The sequence below is a fragment of the Pipistrellus hanaki genome, assembly GCF_964339955.1.
Source record: "Pipistrellus hanaki genome assembly, chromosome: 8".
Classification (NCBI taxonomy): Eukaryota; Metazoa; Chordata; class Mammalia; order Chiroptera; family Vespertilionidae; genus Pipistrellus; species Pipistrellus hanaki.
In genome coordinates this window covers 28,972,971-28,991,480 of record NC_140510.1, presented here as the reverse complement: position 1 = coordinate 28,991,480, position 18,510 = coordinate 28,972,971, and the positions used below count along the sequence as shown (strand labels likewise).

Here is an 18,510-nt window from a genome sequence, read left to right as displayed (position 1 = left end):
ATTGAGATTTGAATTTTTTTTAAATCCTCACCTGAGGAGTGGGGATATTTTTTCCACTGATGTCCAGCCAGAGTGGAAAGTAGGTTGGTAGGGAGAGAGAAAGAGAAACATTGATCTGAGAGAGATACACATGGATTGGTTGTCTCTCCCACAGGTACCCTGACCTAAGGGGAGAGGGAGAGTGGTCAGGGAGGAGAGGAGAGGGTATCAAACCTGAAACCCTTGACTGGGAATTGAACCTGTGACCCTCTGGTGCACAGGCCCATCAGTGGCTCCAACCACTGAGCCACGCCAGCCAGGGTAAGATTTGAATATTGAACAAGATGATTTATAAAATGCTGATCTGGGAAGACTTTTCTGAAAAAATTCTTAAACACTAACTAGAGGCCCAGTGCATGAAATTCGAGCATGGGAGGGGTGCCCTCAGCCCAACCTGCACCCTCTCCAATCTGGAACCTCTCAGGGGATGTCTCACAATCCTGGACCGCTGGCTCCTAACCACTCAGGTGCCTGCCTGTCTGTTTGCCCCTAACTGCTCCCACCCCCTCTGGCCTGATTGCCCCTAACTGCCCCTGCTACTGGCCAGGTCACCCCCAACTGCCCCCTCCCTGCCAGCCTGGTCATTCTAACTGCCCCCACCAGCCTGGTCACCCCCAACTGTTCCCCCAGCCCAGCCTGCACCCTCTCCAATTGGAGACCCTACAGGGCCTAAACTGGCAGTCGGACATCCCTCTCACAACCTGGAACCGCTGACTCCTAACTACTGACCTGCCTTCCTGCCTGATCACCCCTGACTGCCTCTGCCTGCCTGCTTGATTGCCCCTAACTGCCCTCCCCTGCCAGCCTGATCTCACCCCCAACTGCTCTCCCCTGCTGGCCTGATCTTGACCCCAACTGCCCTCCCTTGCCAGGCAAATTGGTTCTGATTGATCAGTTCTATGCCAGTCAGGGTCAAAAGCTCTGTCTCCTAGGCAGTCAGTGGTTCCTCACACTTCACCCAGATTTTGTTCTGATTGGTCAGTTTCTATGCCAGTTAGCATCTCTGGGCCTATCAATGGGGCCTGATCAGATATGTGTGGTTGATCAATAGGCATGGAAAGAAATGGAGGTGCAGCTGCTGGCCAGCCTGTGAGAGAAAGAGAGAGTCAAGTCCTGATCTAAAGCTGCCACAGAGGCAACGGATCAGTCCCTGCTTCTCTCTTCAGGCCTCTCTCTGGCCCTGATTTGCAGCCCCATCAGCAGTTTTGGGGCACCAGAAGCAGTCCAGCACTGATTGCAGGACTGACTTCTGGTTGGTGGAGCCTCCCTCGTTATTAGATTTAGGACCCAGGGTTTTCATATATATATTAAGATATTCCCAGTCTCTTGACCTTCAGGGAGCAGGAGAGACACCCCTTCAGCCAGCCTTTGGCCAAATTCAGGTGAGTCCCAGAGCTTACATTGTTTATGGAAACAAAAGCAGTGAGTTGGATGAATGCCCAGAGGCCTTGGCATTGCAGGTACTTAAATAAATCAAATGATTGAGAAAGCTGGAATTATGTGAGACCTACACTTGAACTGCCACCCCTCCCATGCCTACTGGCAAATCCAAAGGGCAGGGAGGACCCTCATCCATTACAAGGGTGAGGAGGGCCAGCAAGACGAGGGTAGAGAACCAGACAGGCATGCTCAGTGTTTAGTGGCTCGGAGACCTTGTGATGTCATGGTGGGGGCAAAAAGAGACCACGTTAGAAATGCTACTTAGGTTGCTTCTGATTCAAACTTGGCTTCCAGCATCCAGACTGTTCTTCAAGACCTTGTCCTGGCCCTCATTGGTTTGGCTCATTGGATAGAGCCATGGTCTGCAGACTAAAGGTTCCCAGATTCCATTTCGGTCAAGGGCACATGCCTGGGTTGCAGGCTCCATACCCAGTTGGGGGGTGTGCAGGAAGCAGTAGATCAATGATTCTCTCTCATCATTGATGTTTCTATCTCTCTCTCCCTCACCCTTCCTCTCTGAAATCAATAAATATAAAATAAAAAAAGACCTATCCTGAAGTTTACTGAAGTTTACAGCATTGGGAAGGGGCAAGAATGTACATTTTTTGAGAGGAAGAGAGAGGGATAGAGAGTTAGAAACATTGATGAGAGAGAATCATCGATCAGCTGCCTCTTGCACACCCCCTACTGGGGATGTGCCTGCAACCAAGGTACATGCCCTTGACCGGAATTGAACCTGGGACCTTTCAGTCCACAAGCAGATGCTCTATTCACTGAGCCAAACCGGTTTCAGTAAGAATGTACATTTTAAATCAAGTTTTTGTTTTCATTCTTTCCACCTTTTTACTAAACATTCGTATCCCTATGGCTTATTTAAAAAATAAAATCTGGTTATCTTTCAGGGTCAGACATTTCTCAGAACTTTTCCCCAGGAAAACTACATTCTACTTGAGCACAAGAAAGAAATGCAACCCCACCATCTAAACATTCAGGATGGGTCTGGGGAGGGGGCAGGAGTGGGGTGGAAGGAGTCAATGGGGGAAAAAGAGGGACATCTGTAATACCTTCAACAACAAAGACAAATTTAAAAAATAAATTAATTCAAAGCAAAACTTCAGGACCAAGACAAAAAGGACTAATTGAATATCGATCAAAGAAAGCTCTCTCGTTTATTCCTGGCTTTAATATTCTTTCTTAAAACACACCTTATCAGCCTTGGCCTCTCTTCTGCCTAACAAACCGACCAGCAAGATTAGCAGGAAATTGGAAATGCTGCAATAAGATTCTTAGATCGTAAGTCTCCCAAAGTGGAATCACGTCTGTCTCCTGATTTAGTGCGGATACTTGGGGAGACTGATTGATGTTACATCAATGATCACACCAGCAACAGCACGTGCAGTGAGTTACAGCTTGCGTGCAATCACAGTAGACTCACCCTGAGAGATTTAACTACATTCTCTGCATAGAAATGAGCTCACGCATCCCAATTCCCTGTCCCAGCAGAGTAACCCTGGACTTGCAGCCTCTTGCTCTGCTGCGTGACCAGGTGTTGATGTGAAAACTAAGGGCAACTCATAAGACAGGCCCAAAGGAAACACAAGCATTCTGGGCTGTCACCTCTGTCACCTTCTTTGAGTCTCTGTGGATCTTAGCCTTTTATAAACACAGCCCTCGCTGTCCAGAACAGTGGAACACAAAATGTTTCCAACACCACTTATCTTAAAAAATGTAGGCCACTGGAAATGTGGCAGCTGGCAAGACATGGTCTTGATCATTGAAATTCAAATACTGATGGAATAAATTTGACACTGGGGAAGGTTAGGATGTGGAAGTGAGGTGAGAGACCAGGAGAGAAAGATGTTCCTAAGTTGCTACAGTTAGCTTCAAAAAGACCCTCAAAGGTGTGTCCATACTTATTATTTGGGGTCCCAACTGGTCAGGGACCAGTAACTAGCCCACCCATCACCACTTATAAAGGAGACGGCCCGGCCCAGCTGCTTTACAGAGGGAAGCATCAGACAGCTGAGCTCCCTCACCTGTGAGCCACTCCCCTCCTCCCACTAGGACCCTGGTTGGCAAACTGCAGCTCACGAGCCACATGCAGTTCTTTGGCCTCTTGAGTGTGGCTCTTTCACAAAATAGCACAGCCTGGGCGAGTCTATTTTGAAGAAGTGGCGTTAGAAGTTTAAGGTTTAAAAATTTGACTCTCAAAAGAAACTTCAATAGTTGTACTGTTGATATTTGGCTTTGTTGACTAATGAGTTTGCCCACCACAGGCCCCTGGAGCTGGGGGAACCAACCTCGAAGCTGGACCCCGGACCGACCGTCTGAGAGGCTGGCTTGCAAATGACTTCCGGAGCAAGAAAGCACTGGGCATCACAGACTGTGCCCTAGAAGTAAATACAGGCAGAAAAGGGACAACCCAGAGAATTAGAGTCACAGTGGATCCCAATGGGAGTACACTACATGACTCAGCGGGTCAGGAAGTCAGTTCTCAGGGCGAGAGATGAAATGAGAAGACACCGAAAAGAGGTGTAATTGAAAGGCACGATGCAGGCACTGCCCCAGAGAGAAGATCCAGGGTTCGTAAATCCCAGTGGGCCTTTAATTCCAGTCTCAGAACTGACAGAGTCAGGTTCTGTTCTACCCAAATGCCTGCTTCCTACACTGCCTTGCAGCTGAGACACTTGCTTCGTTTTCTGCACATGTGACAGGCCTTACAGAGGAGCGAGGCTAATGTTTTTCTGCGGGCATATTCTCCTTATGTGACAAGCATCAAGGGCAGTGTAGTAACACTCGAGATGAATTTACTTTTAACTGTCAAGTGCAATAGAACTGTTACCATCAGCATCTTGAGATGCAGGGGGGGGGGGGGGCGGGGGGAGGGTAATTAAACCCAGCCTTTCAAATAAGCATGGTTGCAAAGGTTACAAAACACGGCAGTGCTGCCAAACTTGGTGAAATCAATTCCCATTTTGTTGCAGTATGTGTCACGCAAAGATTGCTGAAACCAACAAAATGAAAATCATTAATAATTGGTATTAATAGCTTGTATAAATTAGTTTGCTTATTTGCCTAAAAGAAAATTAGCCAAACAGTGCATCAAAAGGAAAGCCCTCCACATTACATAATATAAAGCTTATATTTTCTATTGTTTGTTTGTAAATGAGGAACTCCAAGTTTGAGGAAACCTAATCAGTTAACAAAAACGAAATGAGAATCCCTCTGTTTGTCAATAAAATGAAGTCAATTTGATGAGTGCAGAAGGGGCATCTTAATGACTTCAAAGGCCCTGAAAATATAAAGGGTAGCACATAAAATATAACTGCTTACTTCAAAAAATGGTGGTAATATAAGTTTATATTTATTTGCAGCACCTGCTGACTACCAATACCTAGGGGCCATTACTTGACTCTTCTGCAATGCCTAGAAGGTGGATTGGGATAAAGAACATGTACAAATGGGACGGCAAATGCTGGTGAGGTTAAGGGCTTTGTGAAAAGTATTTCCAGGTTCATTTTAATGGTGTTTATTGTTGGGCAAAGCCCTGGCTTGCCTGCCGTTGGCCCTACTACAGGAATCAACGTTGGGCATAGCGAGAAGTGATGGGGACCGGGAGTTGAGGATCTCCGGTGCCCAGTTGTTGTTGTTTTTGTTGTTGTTGTTTTTTTTTTTTTAATTTATAATCATACCAGAGGCCAGGTGCATGAAATTCATGCCAGAATAGGCCTTCGTTCCCTCAGCTGCCGGAACCCGCTTCCCTCTGGCACTGGGACCCAGACTTCCCTTGCAGCCCACGCTTTGTCCGGGAGGTCATCCGGAAGGACATCTGGTCTAATTAGCGTATTACTCTTTTATTATTACAGATCTCTTTTGTCACATGCTGGGATGCATTCTGTTCTTCAGGGGCTCAGTTACACACTTTGAGGACTGTTAGGCTCTAGGCTTCTTCCTTTATTCGTCATTCTTTCTTGCCTATTCATCTTTATTAAGGATTCTACCAGAGATTAGTTTCTGACAGCTCCCACTAAAGGATGAATACATCAAAAGTTGGCTACCATTTCAGAGTCTTAGAAATGTATAATAAAAATCAGACAGGAGTTTAGTTACATGGAGCAAAACGGGGTGGGAAGAATGAGGTTCTCAAACAGGGCAATATATTACACTGCAAAAACCATTTCCTACTCCCATCTTATAAATAATTCACCTTCCCATCAACTGACCCCACAAGGTGATTCACCCATTCTCTGTCCAAGAGAATGACAGGAGTAAAAGTCATCCTCCTTCTACGGCCCTGGATGCATTGAGGATGTCAGGGCATGCCAAACCCTGGCTGCTTATAAAGCTAAATGCTCAGCCCAGGGCTGCAACGGCGGAAGCTCTAAGGGAAAAGCCTGGTAGGCCAAGATGAACCCCCGCACGTGAGGCAGTGCTGCTGAAGCCAGCAGAGATTCCAGGGGAGCAGGCACCGCGAAGCCACTCCACACGCAGTGGTTTTCCTACTTGTCTGTGCAAATCTAAGATTACGCATCCCCTCCAGGCACAGCGGGCTTCTCTGAGGAAAAGAATTAAATACTTATTAGCATTCTGCACGAGCACCCTGAAAACTAAATGCACCCACGTACTTCGGCGCAGTCCTTGCGTCGTTAGCACAAACACTTATCCACGTCTGACAAGGGTCTGACAAGGGACTTCAAACCACTTCAGGTAATTGCATTTCCAGAGCAGCAGTTGATATAGAAATGGGAAAGGGTTGGCTTTGCCTCTTGCCTTGCTCAAAAAGGAGATAAGATCTAGCATTCTTCCTTTTTTTCTTTTTTCTTTTTTTAGTAATCAAAGTTTTGCTTCAAATTATTTAACTGTTTTCTTCCTAACCATAAACTGCATGTTTCCGTCTTGTTCCTTTGCTTGCAATATGTGCTTCATTATTGTTATCTTATTAAATCATGGATTATCTTTCCAGTTAATTAAACTCACTTTTCACTTTGAAACATTGCATTATAAAAGAAAAATACTGATGTCATGTAGAATTATTTCGCTAATCTGTTATAACTCAGTCAAATAATTACTCCCTGCCTCGAGGTAGTTAAAGATGAGAAATTGTTGCAACTATGATCAAAATCTTTCTCTGGTCTTTCTTCAAATTCCAGAATTTTTAAGGCCAGGTAAGTTTAAAAGAGCCAGATTCTGAATAGTGCTGAGAAAACATCTTCCAAAATCAATATTAGACATTTGGATTTCTGATTAGTTACAAGAAAAGACCCATCGAAAGAAATGTGGGTTTGCCTAAGGCAAACTAATGTGTTATTCCTTTACTTTGTATTTCAACTTAGTTATTTCTTCATTTCCCTTTGTTGGATGAGCTTCAGAGGAACTTTCCTTAAGAACCTGTCCACATCTCTGACAAAAAAGATATCCTCGGTGCATTAATGAATCCTGACCTAAATCCATTAGTTAAAATGAGAATAAATACTTAATAGTCAGGACCCATCTCAAGATTGATTTCATAATAACTGTAAAAATATTTAGAAATAAGCAAATGACTACTTCCGATCATTCTTCAGAGGGCATGTGGAAGGAGAACAAACAAGGAAACACTCAGAAAATCATGCCTTCTCCCTTGCTTTCCAGTTGTGTCCTAAGGAGCAACAGACCCTTCAGACCTAAAGAAAAATGCCATGAATGGGATTAAAATCAGTTCAGGACACTGAAGAGGTGAACAAATATAAGCACAACAATAATCTCTCTATAAAAAACCCTAATATGCAAACAGACTTAACAGTGGAACAATCGAACAACGGAATAACCGGTTGCTATGATGTGTGCTGACCACAAGAGGGTGTGCACAGAACACGGGGGGCATCAACCCCTGTAGGATGGTGGAGCAGGTGAGTGGGGTCACCAGACCAAGGTGGGGTGCTGGTTGCTGTCATCGGGGCAAGCCTCTGGTGGTTACTGTAAATCCTTTGCTGCCATGCACCATGGTTTCACTGGATCTCACAACTGCTTCTGGCACCAGAGCCACCACTCATGCCATCAGTGGGTGTGAGTGGAAGCTGCCAACCCCTTCTCCACCTCTCCCTGCCCATGAGGGGCAATCAGGGCCAGCAGCTACCTCTCCCACCTGCTGTCAGCAATGGCCCCACTCGTACCCACTGCTGGTGTCGGACCCAATTGCTCTGCACTGTCAGTGGGTGTGAGTGGGGCTGGGGCTGTCAGCACATGGAACCTGTGGCGATGGGAGAGGGGCTGCTGGCAGACAGGGGACAGGAGGAGGGGGTCGCAGGGAGGGGCCAGGTGGGGGCATGTAAGATGGGCTGAGATCAACCCCTGTACCCACAGCAGCCATTTAATATCTCTCTCTCTCCCCCCCCCCCCCCCCCCATGTGATGCTCACACAGCCACCAGGAACCCATTTACAGAAGACATTTGGGAACCACTTTTCAGATCTAGGAGTTCTTGAGCTTGTGTGTGCATCAGGAGCACCTGAAGGAGGCCTTAGTAAAATACAGATTGAACCCCAGAGTTTCTGAGTCAATGTCTGCAATGGAGAGCTCACATTTCTAATGAGTTTCTAGGTAATCTGATCCTGCTGATCTGGGGACCACACTTGGCAAGCCCTGGGCTGTAACCCAGTTACTTGTGAACATCTTATTATTCATTAGCATTTCTATTATGTGGCCAAGGACTGGGCTCAGAGGAAGAAGTAATCCTCTCATGAGAAGAGTAACACACTGAGCTGCACATCACTGAATCTACTGAATCAACACCAGGAAGCCCTAGGCATTTTATTGTTATGAGTTATGCAAAAGGTTCTGATTTATTATAAAGACTTGAAACATTGCCTTAGATGAGCCAGACTTATGAGTTCATGAAGAACTTTTATTTGTAGAAATTATTAAAAAAAAAAAAAAAGTATTTGTTGTTTCTCTAAAATTCAGACTCAATGGCTCATTCCATGTCTTTATTTGGAAACCTGGCACCTGTACTTACTAGGCTATCTTTGCCAAGAGTTAGTTTTCTCTGTATGATCCCTCTTTTGCTCAACATAGCTCTAGTTTAAATGCTTATGGAAGTGGTGGTGAGTAGTGAAATCCATACAAACATCATGTATGGGAGTGAAGAAGAGAAAATTAAGATGTTTCCCCAGGAAAGAAAACACACACACACAAAGGAAAATTCATTAATCTAGGCAGCAGAAACAAAGTCAGAAAGAAAATGTCTGCTAATAGTTTTTCACCAGACAATTCGTCAATTACACAGTCAAAAGAAACCCTGAGGAACAAAAAGACAGCAAAGATGCTATTAAACTGTTCCAAGTGAAGCCATATATAATTAATTTCAAACAAGCATAGCTACGAAAACTCAAATACTTCAAGGTGCTGAGTGAGAGGTGGGATAAATCTGTATCAGGCTTCAAAACAACGCTTCCAGGTGAGCCTACTATTCAACCATAAGCAGGGAGATAATGATGTCTGCCTCCTCCCTGTTTTATTGGAGGCAGAAAAGCCTTAAGTTGAGACCCTCCCATTGCATCAAAGAGAAGAAAAAACAAACACAGGGCCCAGCCCCTGACATCAGCTCGTAACTATTAAGAGACTGAATCAAATAAGTGGGACAAACAAAACAGAGAAGAAAAATGCAAGTGATGCAGAAGAAAAAGAAAATAAGGGAAGTGACCTGGCAAGCCCTTCCTAGGCTGAGTAACCACCATGAGCACCACGGGCTCTGCAAAGCAAGCAGCTTTCTCCCACTGCAGTCTTACCATTTCAGAGGTTAGAGGTCGGCACTTTTCCTGTAAAGGACAAGGCGGTACATCTTTCAGACTTAGCAGGCCATACACACTTCACTGCATCTATCTACTCACCCTTCCTGTGTAGCATGAGAGCAGCCCTAGACAATATGTAAATGAAAAGACATGGCTGTGTTCCAATAAAACTTCATTCACAAAAATAGGCAGTTGATATGGAGTAAATGTTCATACCCTCCACCCCAATTCGTAAGTTGAAGCCAAATTCCTAATATGATGGTATTTGGATGTGGGACCTTTGAGAGATCATTCAGTCATGAGTGCAGAGCCCTCATGAATGGGATGCAGGGAATGGAGCTCTCTCCCTGCTTTCTGCCCTGAGATCATACAAACAGATGGTGTTCTGCAAACCCTGATGAGAGCCCTCACCAGACACAATCTGCAGGCATCTTGACCTTGGACTTCCCAGCACCCAGAACTGTGAGAATTAAATGTTTTTGTTTCAACCATTTAATCAAAAGTGTATTTATTACATCAGTCTAGCAGACTAAGAATGGTGAGGCATATTTGGCCCACGGGCCATAATTTACCAACCCCCATCATAGGTGGGGCGTGTGGCAAGGATAGTATCATTAATGGGTACTATGGAGCACTGATGGTGGATGTTCAATAAAACACAAAGACTCCATTAACTCATCACTAGGCATACAAGGCCAGAGTGCTTAAAGATCACCCCAAAGTGTAAAGAAGGAAATCAGGATTCTGGGAATAAAAAGAAGGTGCTTATTTGAAACTCTGAGACTGTACAAAATGAAGAAGGAGATACAGGGACACAATGTTTTAGGATGTTTTTAGAAAGGTTTTCTTGGTGGGCCTGCCACAGAGAAGTTGACTGTGCGGGGAAGGAGGACCATCTTGCTAGGTTCTCTGACTTTAATTTGCTACTCCTGAGGGTTCATCGTGTGATAAGCTATCATCCTCCTTCATCAGGGAGGTTTCCTGACCTTCTAAATTCACAGACTTTGCATTTAGCATCCTACCACGTGTACTTCCCCCAAATAAAAATACGACGTCACTTTGGCATGAAGTTTTGTAGTTTAAGCCAGAAAATATCCCCCAGCATGTGAGTAAAAAACATAACTTCAGTGACCTCCTTTATGACACTGGTAGATGTGTTTCATCTGAGATCTTTTCTTTTTTTTAATATATTTAATTGATTTTGCATAGAGAGGAAGGGAGAGAGATAGAGAGTTAGAAACATTGATAAGAGAGTCATCGATCAGCCGCCTCTTGCACACCCCCTACTGGGGATATGCCCCCAACCAAGGTACATGCCCTTGACTGGAATCAAACCTGGGACCCTTCAGTCCCCAAGCCGACGCTCTATCCATTGAGCCAAACCGGTTTCAGCTCATCTGAGATCTTCATGTTAGTCAGGCAACAACGAAGCAAGCATTTTACTTTGTATAATTTAAAAGCTTTATTATCCTCCACACACACACAATTAGCAGGCATTGCTTTTTCATTGGGAGAAGGGTTAGACTTCCTAGAGATGCTCTGAGCTGATCACAGAAAGAGAAGATCTGACCCTACAGCTTCTGAAAGGGTCAATGAGGTCAAGAAGTCCTGTCAGCCAAAGGCCTGGTCGGTGAGGACAACATAGACCGCTATAGCCTTCCGTTGTGGGTGCCGGCAGGATCCTTCCTGCCAAAGTGACAAAATGCAGCCTCTTCGACCAGGAAGCCTGGATGCCAGATAATGCCCTCAGACTGGGCCATATTTTCTTCCCGAATCTCACATCCTCATGCAAGAGCATTTTAAGGAAGCAAACAATTGTCTTCTGCTTTGGAGTCCAATGCATGCTCTTCACCAATCGCAAGACTGGTCCTCACTCAAAAATTCACTGTTTACACAGTTTTTAGTTTGTGCATCAGAGGGCTGGGCTCTGCCTCTCCCAGGAATAGCGGCATCATATCCATGGAAGCATGAAAGCCCAGGCAAGCGCTGGCAGGCAGAGCGTGTGGGCACTGCTCCCAGACGTTCTCTGAGCGTGCATGACGGCGAAGACAGCGTTGGTGTGGTTGGTGGGTAATTCCACATTGCAGATCATTCCTTCACAGCACGACCTACACTCCTGTTACAAAAGGAAGCAGAGAGGGAAATGAGAGAATGAATAAACAGGAAGAAGAGGGCAGGGTGAAACAAACAAACAAACAAACAACAAAACAAAAGCTCTGGATCTCTAGCTGAGCACAGAGGGAATTAGAGTTAGTTAACCAGTCTATCAGCCACGCAGGCCCTTGGGTAGCCTTCCTTCCACTGACCTGAAAGAAAGGAACATCTGGAGAATCTTTTTCACGGTGTTTTATCTACACCAGCCCCAGCATAAGCAGGGGAAAGAAGAGGAAGGGCAACTGAATAAAACTGTTTGATTGAGTCAACAAATCTTCCAAAGGCTTGTAAGGGAAAACACTGAGACAAAAATGAAAGCTAGAAGCATCTTGGATTGCCCATTGATTTTCTTTCTCAGTGCTCCTTGTTAGGGGATAATAATGCCCCTCTATTGTCTATGGAACACCTGATTACTATCATTACAACAGCAATGACTTGCTAATTATGGCTGCTGAGCGATGAAAAGTGCTTGCTCCCTGATAGCACAAGGTGTTTTCAGGGGAAGCCATCACCTGCCTTATTACCTGGTAAATGCCTCAACCTCACAATCCTCGCCATTCACAGAGGCGTCCAGGATGGCTAGGGAAGATAAAGACAGTGACTCTGAAGTCTCTTTATCAGTGCTTTCTAACACATCAGAATCTCCTTGGGGAACTTAAAACAAAAAAATATCCTGAAGCCCAGGACCCCTCCCGGAGGTTATGTCTCACTTGGATTGGGATGCCCCCTCCCACCACCAACACGGCTTATACAAGCTCCCCAGGAGACTCTCCATGCAGCCAGAGCTAGAAGCCACTAGTGCCAGGCTCTTTTCTGTACATACTGGCTAAGTCAAGTTCTAAAACCTCATGAAATTAACATACTCTCAAGTAATTTTTTCTCAAGCATTTTAGGGTTCCAGGCATATAAAAGAGTAAAATGCACCATGACCAGTTTGGCTCAGTGGATAGAGCATCAAACCTGAAAGTTCCCAGGTTTGATTCCAGTCAAGGGCATATACCTGGGTTTCGGGCACATCCCCAGTAGGTGTGCAGGAGGCAGCTGATCAATATTTCACTCTCATCGATGTTTCTAACTCTCTATCCCTCTCCCTTCCTCTGTAAAAAATTAATAATATATATATATATATATATATATATATATATATATATATATTTTATAGAATAAAATGCTCATTTAGAATATTAGGATGAAAAAATCAGAGCGCTATTGATCTATAGTTCATCATATTAAGTTGAGGTTAATCTTTCAGACTCTTGCTTCCTCATCTAAGCAGAGCTAGTGGGTGAGAAGGTGCCACCGTTTCCCTCTTTCCACCTTCCAGCTGCCCTATCCAGTCTTCTTGGTGACTTCTGAACATAAAATAAGTGAGCTGAGCTCTGTAGCACTTGTCTTTCTCTCATGGATGGTTTATTCTTGGATTCCAGACATGACTTCAGAGAATCCACCCAAAGTCCAAGGTCTAGGGTCTAGCCCTATATCTAGGAACTATCATTCAATTTTAGTAACATTATTTTTTGTTGAAGAACAGAAAATCTTCAACTTCTCTTAGGTCTCCATTGCATCACTGTATAAACATGTTCAACATATTACTTATCCTTCCTGCCTCTCCATGACATATAACTAACCGTCACTAGCAAGACACCTTAGGGCAGTAACTTCACACACACACACACACACACACACACACACACACACACACTCCTTACTGTATGTTCAGAATCTCGGCTGTGGTGGCAGCCAATTGAATGACATTCACTTCTGGAGGCACACTTTTTGGTGATGGATGTGCTTCTTCCATGACTGGTAAAGTGATGAACAGTCAAACAGTACTGTGTGTCTAGGCAGGAGGAAAAAAAAAAGACTTCATTTTTTACACTGCAAAAGACACTCAACTATTACTTCAGAAATTATTAAAATTCAGGATGATCCTCAGGTTTCTAGGCAAGAAATACAATGGCAGAGATCTCTAGGGTTTCCAGGTGGTATTTTTTAAAAGGCATTCACTTTTGGCCCAGACAGTGTGGCTCAGTGGTTGAGTGTCAGTCTATGAACTAGGAGGTCACAATTTGATTTCCCGCCATGGTACATGCCTGGGTTGTGGGCTCAATCCCCAGTGTGGGGGTACAGGAGGCAGGCAATCAATGATTCTCTCATTATTGATATTTCTATCTCTCTCTCCCTTTTCCTTCTTCTCTATCATTTTTGAAGCATTTTTAAAATGAATATAAAATGGGTACCTATCCTTTGGTGCAAGCTAAAACTGAGAAAAAAAACTGGACAAGCTTTTCATCAAAACCATAGGTTTTCCCATTTCATATGAAAGTGTCGGTATCTATCTCTGCTTCATCTCTCTCTCTCTCTGAACCACATGTTCTATGCCTAAAATAAAGTGAAAAATGTGAATTTAAAATGGTATGGATCAGAATACTCTGGTTGTATTATTCAACATTTGATAGATTAATAGGCCATGTGGAATGAAAAGCAGGTTCTTCAAAGTACACATTAAGACCACCTTCCTTACTCAAAGTATTTCTATTTTTCCTCTTCTTTAATTAGCTGTTACTTTATCTGTCCCCTTCCCCCACTTTATAGCTAACCCATTTCTACATGGACCTATCGTTATAGCTTTAATCACTCACATCTTGTTACTTAGGGTTCTGTAAAGAGAGTGATTTCACTCACCACCCCAGGACATTTCACTTTAGTTCTGTAATTCTTCTATGGTTACCTCAGGCCAATAAAATGCTGTTTCATTTATAGAGAAGAAACTATAACAGCAATATCATAGAAAGGAGAAAAATACTTGACTAAAGTTGAGAATACTGGACATATGAAATTGCCTTTGTCATAAGCAAGCAAGCCATGTTAGCAACTTTGAGGTAATTTTTTTATTTTTCTTAATGTTTACTATTATTTAAAAATTTTTATTGAGGTAACAATGCTTATTAACATTATGTAAATTTCAGGTGCACAATATTATCATTTGATATCTGTGTACTATCCAGTGTGCTCACCACAAAAAATCTAGTTTCCTTCTATTAGCATATGGAAACCCCTTTACCCCATTCACCCTCCCACCTTCCCTCTAGTAATAACCCATCTGTTGTATCCATGACTTTATCTTTGTTTTGTTACTTTTTGGTTTTATATTCCATATATGAATAAAATCATGTGTTAATTTGTTCTTTTCCATCTAATTTATTTCACTTAGCACAATACCCTCAAGAAATATTGGCAATATTTCAACATTTCTATCTTTTTTAGGCCGAGTACTTTTCCATTGCATACCTGCACCACTCTTCGTTAACCACTCATCTGTCAGTGGACACTTAGGTTGCTTCCCCAGCTTGTCTATTGTAAATAATGCTGTAGTGAACATGGAGGTGCATATATTTTTACAAATTAGTGTTTTCATATTCTTCATATAAATACCCAGAAGAGGAATTGCTGGATCATATGGAAGCTCTAGTCTTAATTTTTTGAAGAACCTCCATAATGTTTTCCATCATGGTTGTACCTGTTTACAATGAATGAGGGTTCCTCTTTTTCCACATCTTTTAAAATATGTATTATTTCTTACATTATAGATAATAACCATTCTAACAGGAGTGAGGTGGTATCTCACTGTGATTTTGATTTACATTTACATTATAGCTAGTGAAGTTGAGCGTCTTTTCAGATATCTGTTGGCCATTTACATGTCTACTTGGGAAAAGTGTCTATTTTTCCCAAGTAGACATGTTGGGTCCTCTGCCAATTTTTTAATTGGATTTTGTTGTTGTTGTTGTTGAAATGTATGAGTTCTTTATACATTTTGCATATTATCCCCTTATTGGAAGTATCATTTGCAAATATCTTCTTCTATTTGGTTTGCTGCCTTTTTGTTTTGCTGATGGTTTCCTTTGTTGTGCAAAAACTTTTTAAGTTGAGGTAGTCCCATTTGTTTATTTTTGCTTTTGTTTTCCTTGCTTTTGGAGTAAAATACACAAACACACCCATAAGACCAATGTCCAGAAACTTAGTTTTTCTTACTTGTATTTTATTGCTTCATGTCTTGCATTCAAGTTTTTAATCCATTTTGGGTTAATTTTTGTGTATGATGTAAGTTTCATTCTTTTGCATATTACCATCTTTTGCATATTACCATCTAGTTTTTCCAATACCACTTATTGAAGAGACTTTCTTTTCTCTATTGTATATCCTTGTCTCTTTTGTTATAAGTTATTTGCCCACATTTATATGGGTTTATTTATGGGTTCTCAATTCTGTTTCATTGGTCTGCATGTCAGTTTTTCTGTCAGTACTATACTGTTTTGATTACTGTCAGTACTATATTGTTTTGATTACTACAGCTTCCTAGTACAGTTTGAAACCCTGGAGTATGATACCTCTGGCTTCGTTCTTTTTTCTGAAAATTGTTTTTGCTATCCAGGGTCCTTTGTGGTTTCACACAAATGTAAATTTTTTTTTTCTATTTCTGTGAAAATGCCTTTGGGATTTTGATAGGGATTGCACTGAATGTATAAATTGCTTTTAGGCTCATTTTCTTTTTAGTAAATTATGATAATAAGTGCCTTTGTATTTTGACAGGGTTGTTGTAAGATTTAATTAATAACAACAATAGTGAACACATATTGAGCAGGTACCACCAGCCAGATACTCTTCTTACATGTGTTCACTCGTTCAATACTTAAAGTAAGTCTTAAGATAAGTCATATTAATATCCTCATGTTACAGATAAAATAAAATAGAAACCTGAAGCATAGTATCTTGTCCACAGTCACATAGGTAGAAAGTGGTGGAAAGTAGGATTCTAACCTAGGTAGTTTTCCAAGGTTTGTGCCTTAACCAAACACTATTCTGCCTCTCAGTATACTTAATGTTAAACTAGATGGTGCTGTAACATGCTTGACAAGAGCAGCTGACTTATAGTTTCAGAAGGAAAGGGAACCACCAAATGTTGTGGGCGGCATTTCAACTTCGCTTCTAACAAAGAAGAATTGAAAAACAGTAGCTGCATGTGTTCATATGAAATGTCACACATGTTAAAGCAGCCCTAGAAAGTTAGAATAAAAGCCAGGGTAAATAAAATAAGAAATGTCATTCTTGTCATATCCTGTTACACAGAGAACCTCTTTTCACACCCACAGACCACAGAAATAAAGCTGTAAGGTGAAAAGGAAACCTAAGATGACAAAGAACAATAGCTGTAGGCCTGTTGGCCCGAAGAAATAGTTGACGACTACTATTTCCCTAAATAATGACAAACTGAAAAGTAAGAAATTATACCCTCGCTTAGAATTCCAGATGGTTAATATCTTGCGGCTTGACTGGTGTACAGGCAAGAATGCACTGGCATGCATGCTGGAATGCAGGGTCATTCCCTGTCACCCTCAGGTTCCCAGGGTGGATGTGGAAGAGCCGACTGTCTTCCTGCTTCCAGCACTGATGTTTTCTTGGTGGTAAAAAGCAGCAGCTTCCCCCTTTTGTTCACATGTTTCAACAGATATAACCCAGAAATACCCATGCATAATCCCATTAAAGTGGATTTGATTAATTGGTGACAAATTGGAACATTATGCACAGACCTAGTAGGAACTATTTTAGGACAATTCAAAAGAAGAAGAAAAAATATATTTCCAGTGAGTTAAGGCACAACAGGATGAACACCAACGCCCCAATTTACACTGTCCTAACCTGTAACGCCCAGTGTTCAGGAGGCTTTAAAGCAGAGTTAAAGAATAAACACCACCCTCAGAAATAAGGTAGTGAAGAGATGCACTGGGCATCTTCAAACAGTCTGTGATAACTGAGATGAATATCTGAAAAAAAAATGTGGAAACAAGTCCCCAAATGTGTACACCAAGTGTGCATGTGCACTCATAAGCACACACAATTTAAGGTGGATTGCTCTATAGAAATGTAAGAGAACCCCAACAAAAATATTTTGGCTCTTGATTATTCTTGAAAGGAAATAATGAAAAATACTGCCTGAGTATATGTCATAATCACTTGTGCTAATTTATGGCATAAGATTTTCCAGCAGCGTTAAGGTCTTTAGTTTGTACTATTTATCTGGAAGAGGTAAGTCTATTTCACTTCTATATATAATGTGATACAGAAATTTCCAAAAGATTCAAGATAATAGTAGACCAAAACTAGTCATCTCTAATTCGTTTGTTTGTTTTCTTTTGCCTTCTACATTTGCAAAACTAAAACAAACAAACAAACAAACAACATGGTACTTCTAAAATCTAAACAGTCTGATCTCCTTATAGCTGTAAGTAGTTTCTCAATTCCCAATCACCCATCAGACAGCTTGTCTGCTTTACCTCCATGTTTGTATATATTAAATCATTCAATTTCTTGATATGCCCCCTCCACCTGAAGGTCCAAGTCATCATCTTCTCCCCCTGAAGATAATGAAAGACCCTACTTGGTGTCCCCTTCTACTCTTGTCCCAAACCATCCTTTTTCCACAAAGCAAAGAGCAATATTTTAGAATACAACTAGCATCTTATATTCCCTAGTATAAAACCCCACTACAGGCTTCCTATCATATTTACAATAAAATCCGAACTCTTTATTAGAAAAAGAAGGTCATGCATGTGTCTCAGTCCTTACCTCTTCAACATTCTTCCACTAAGCCTCACTGGTCAGCCTTCTCTCTGTTCATAGAAGAGGCCAAATCTTGCCTCTTGTAGCCTTTGCATTTTCTGTCCCTTTTAAGATCATGCTATTCCCACAGATGTCCATGTAGCTGGCTTATTTTGGTCATTCAGGTCTTCTTTCAAATGTACACTCCTCAGAGAAGACTCCCTGACTAACTAATCAAAGGCATCCATTCATTCTGTCAACAAATACTTTCTGAGTGTCTAAATTGGGCCAGGCACTGGATTAAACTAAGGCTATATCAGCGAACAAAACAAACTAACAATATAAGATGTTTGCCAAATGAATGAAAGCCTTTCCCAAGCATTACTGTACCTCAAGAGTATAAAACCTTTCCTTTGCTTTAGCCAGTAAGTATGACTTTTCTGGAGATATCATCAGGCATTTCTGAAATTCTTAGAATGCCTTAGTCAACATTGTACTCTATTTTTTCT

At 42.2% G+C, this 18,510-nt stretch overlaps 1 protein-coding gene across 8 annotated transcripts in view; it reads right to left on the bottom strand.

Annotated features, from left to right (window-relative positions):
- Window positions 1–10,688: 10,688 nt before the first annotated feature.
- The window catches only part of LYPD6B (LY6/PLAUR domain containing 6B), a 166,075-nt gene continuing 158,253 nt past the window's right edge, over window positions 10,689–18,510 (bottom strand). For all 8 annotated transcript variants that reach the window (XM_084893056.1, XM_084893058.1, XM_084893057.1 and 5 more), the window contains 2 exons: window positions 13,111–13,241; window positions 10,689–11,363 (listed from right to left, as the gene is read on the bottom strand). In XM_084893056.1, coding sequence (XP_084749182.1) covers window positions 11,199–11,363; window positions 13,111–13,241 — 296 coding nt within the window. In that variant the 3' untranslated portion in view covers window positions 10,689–11,198. The remainder of the gene's footprint in view (window positions 11,364–13,110; window positions 13,242–18,510) is intronic.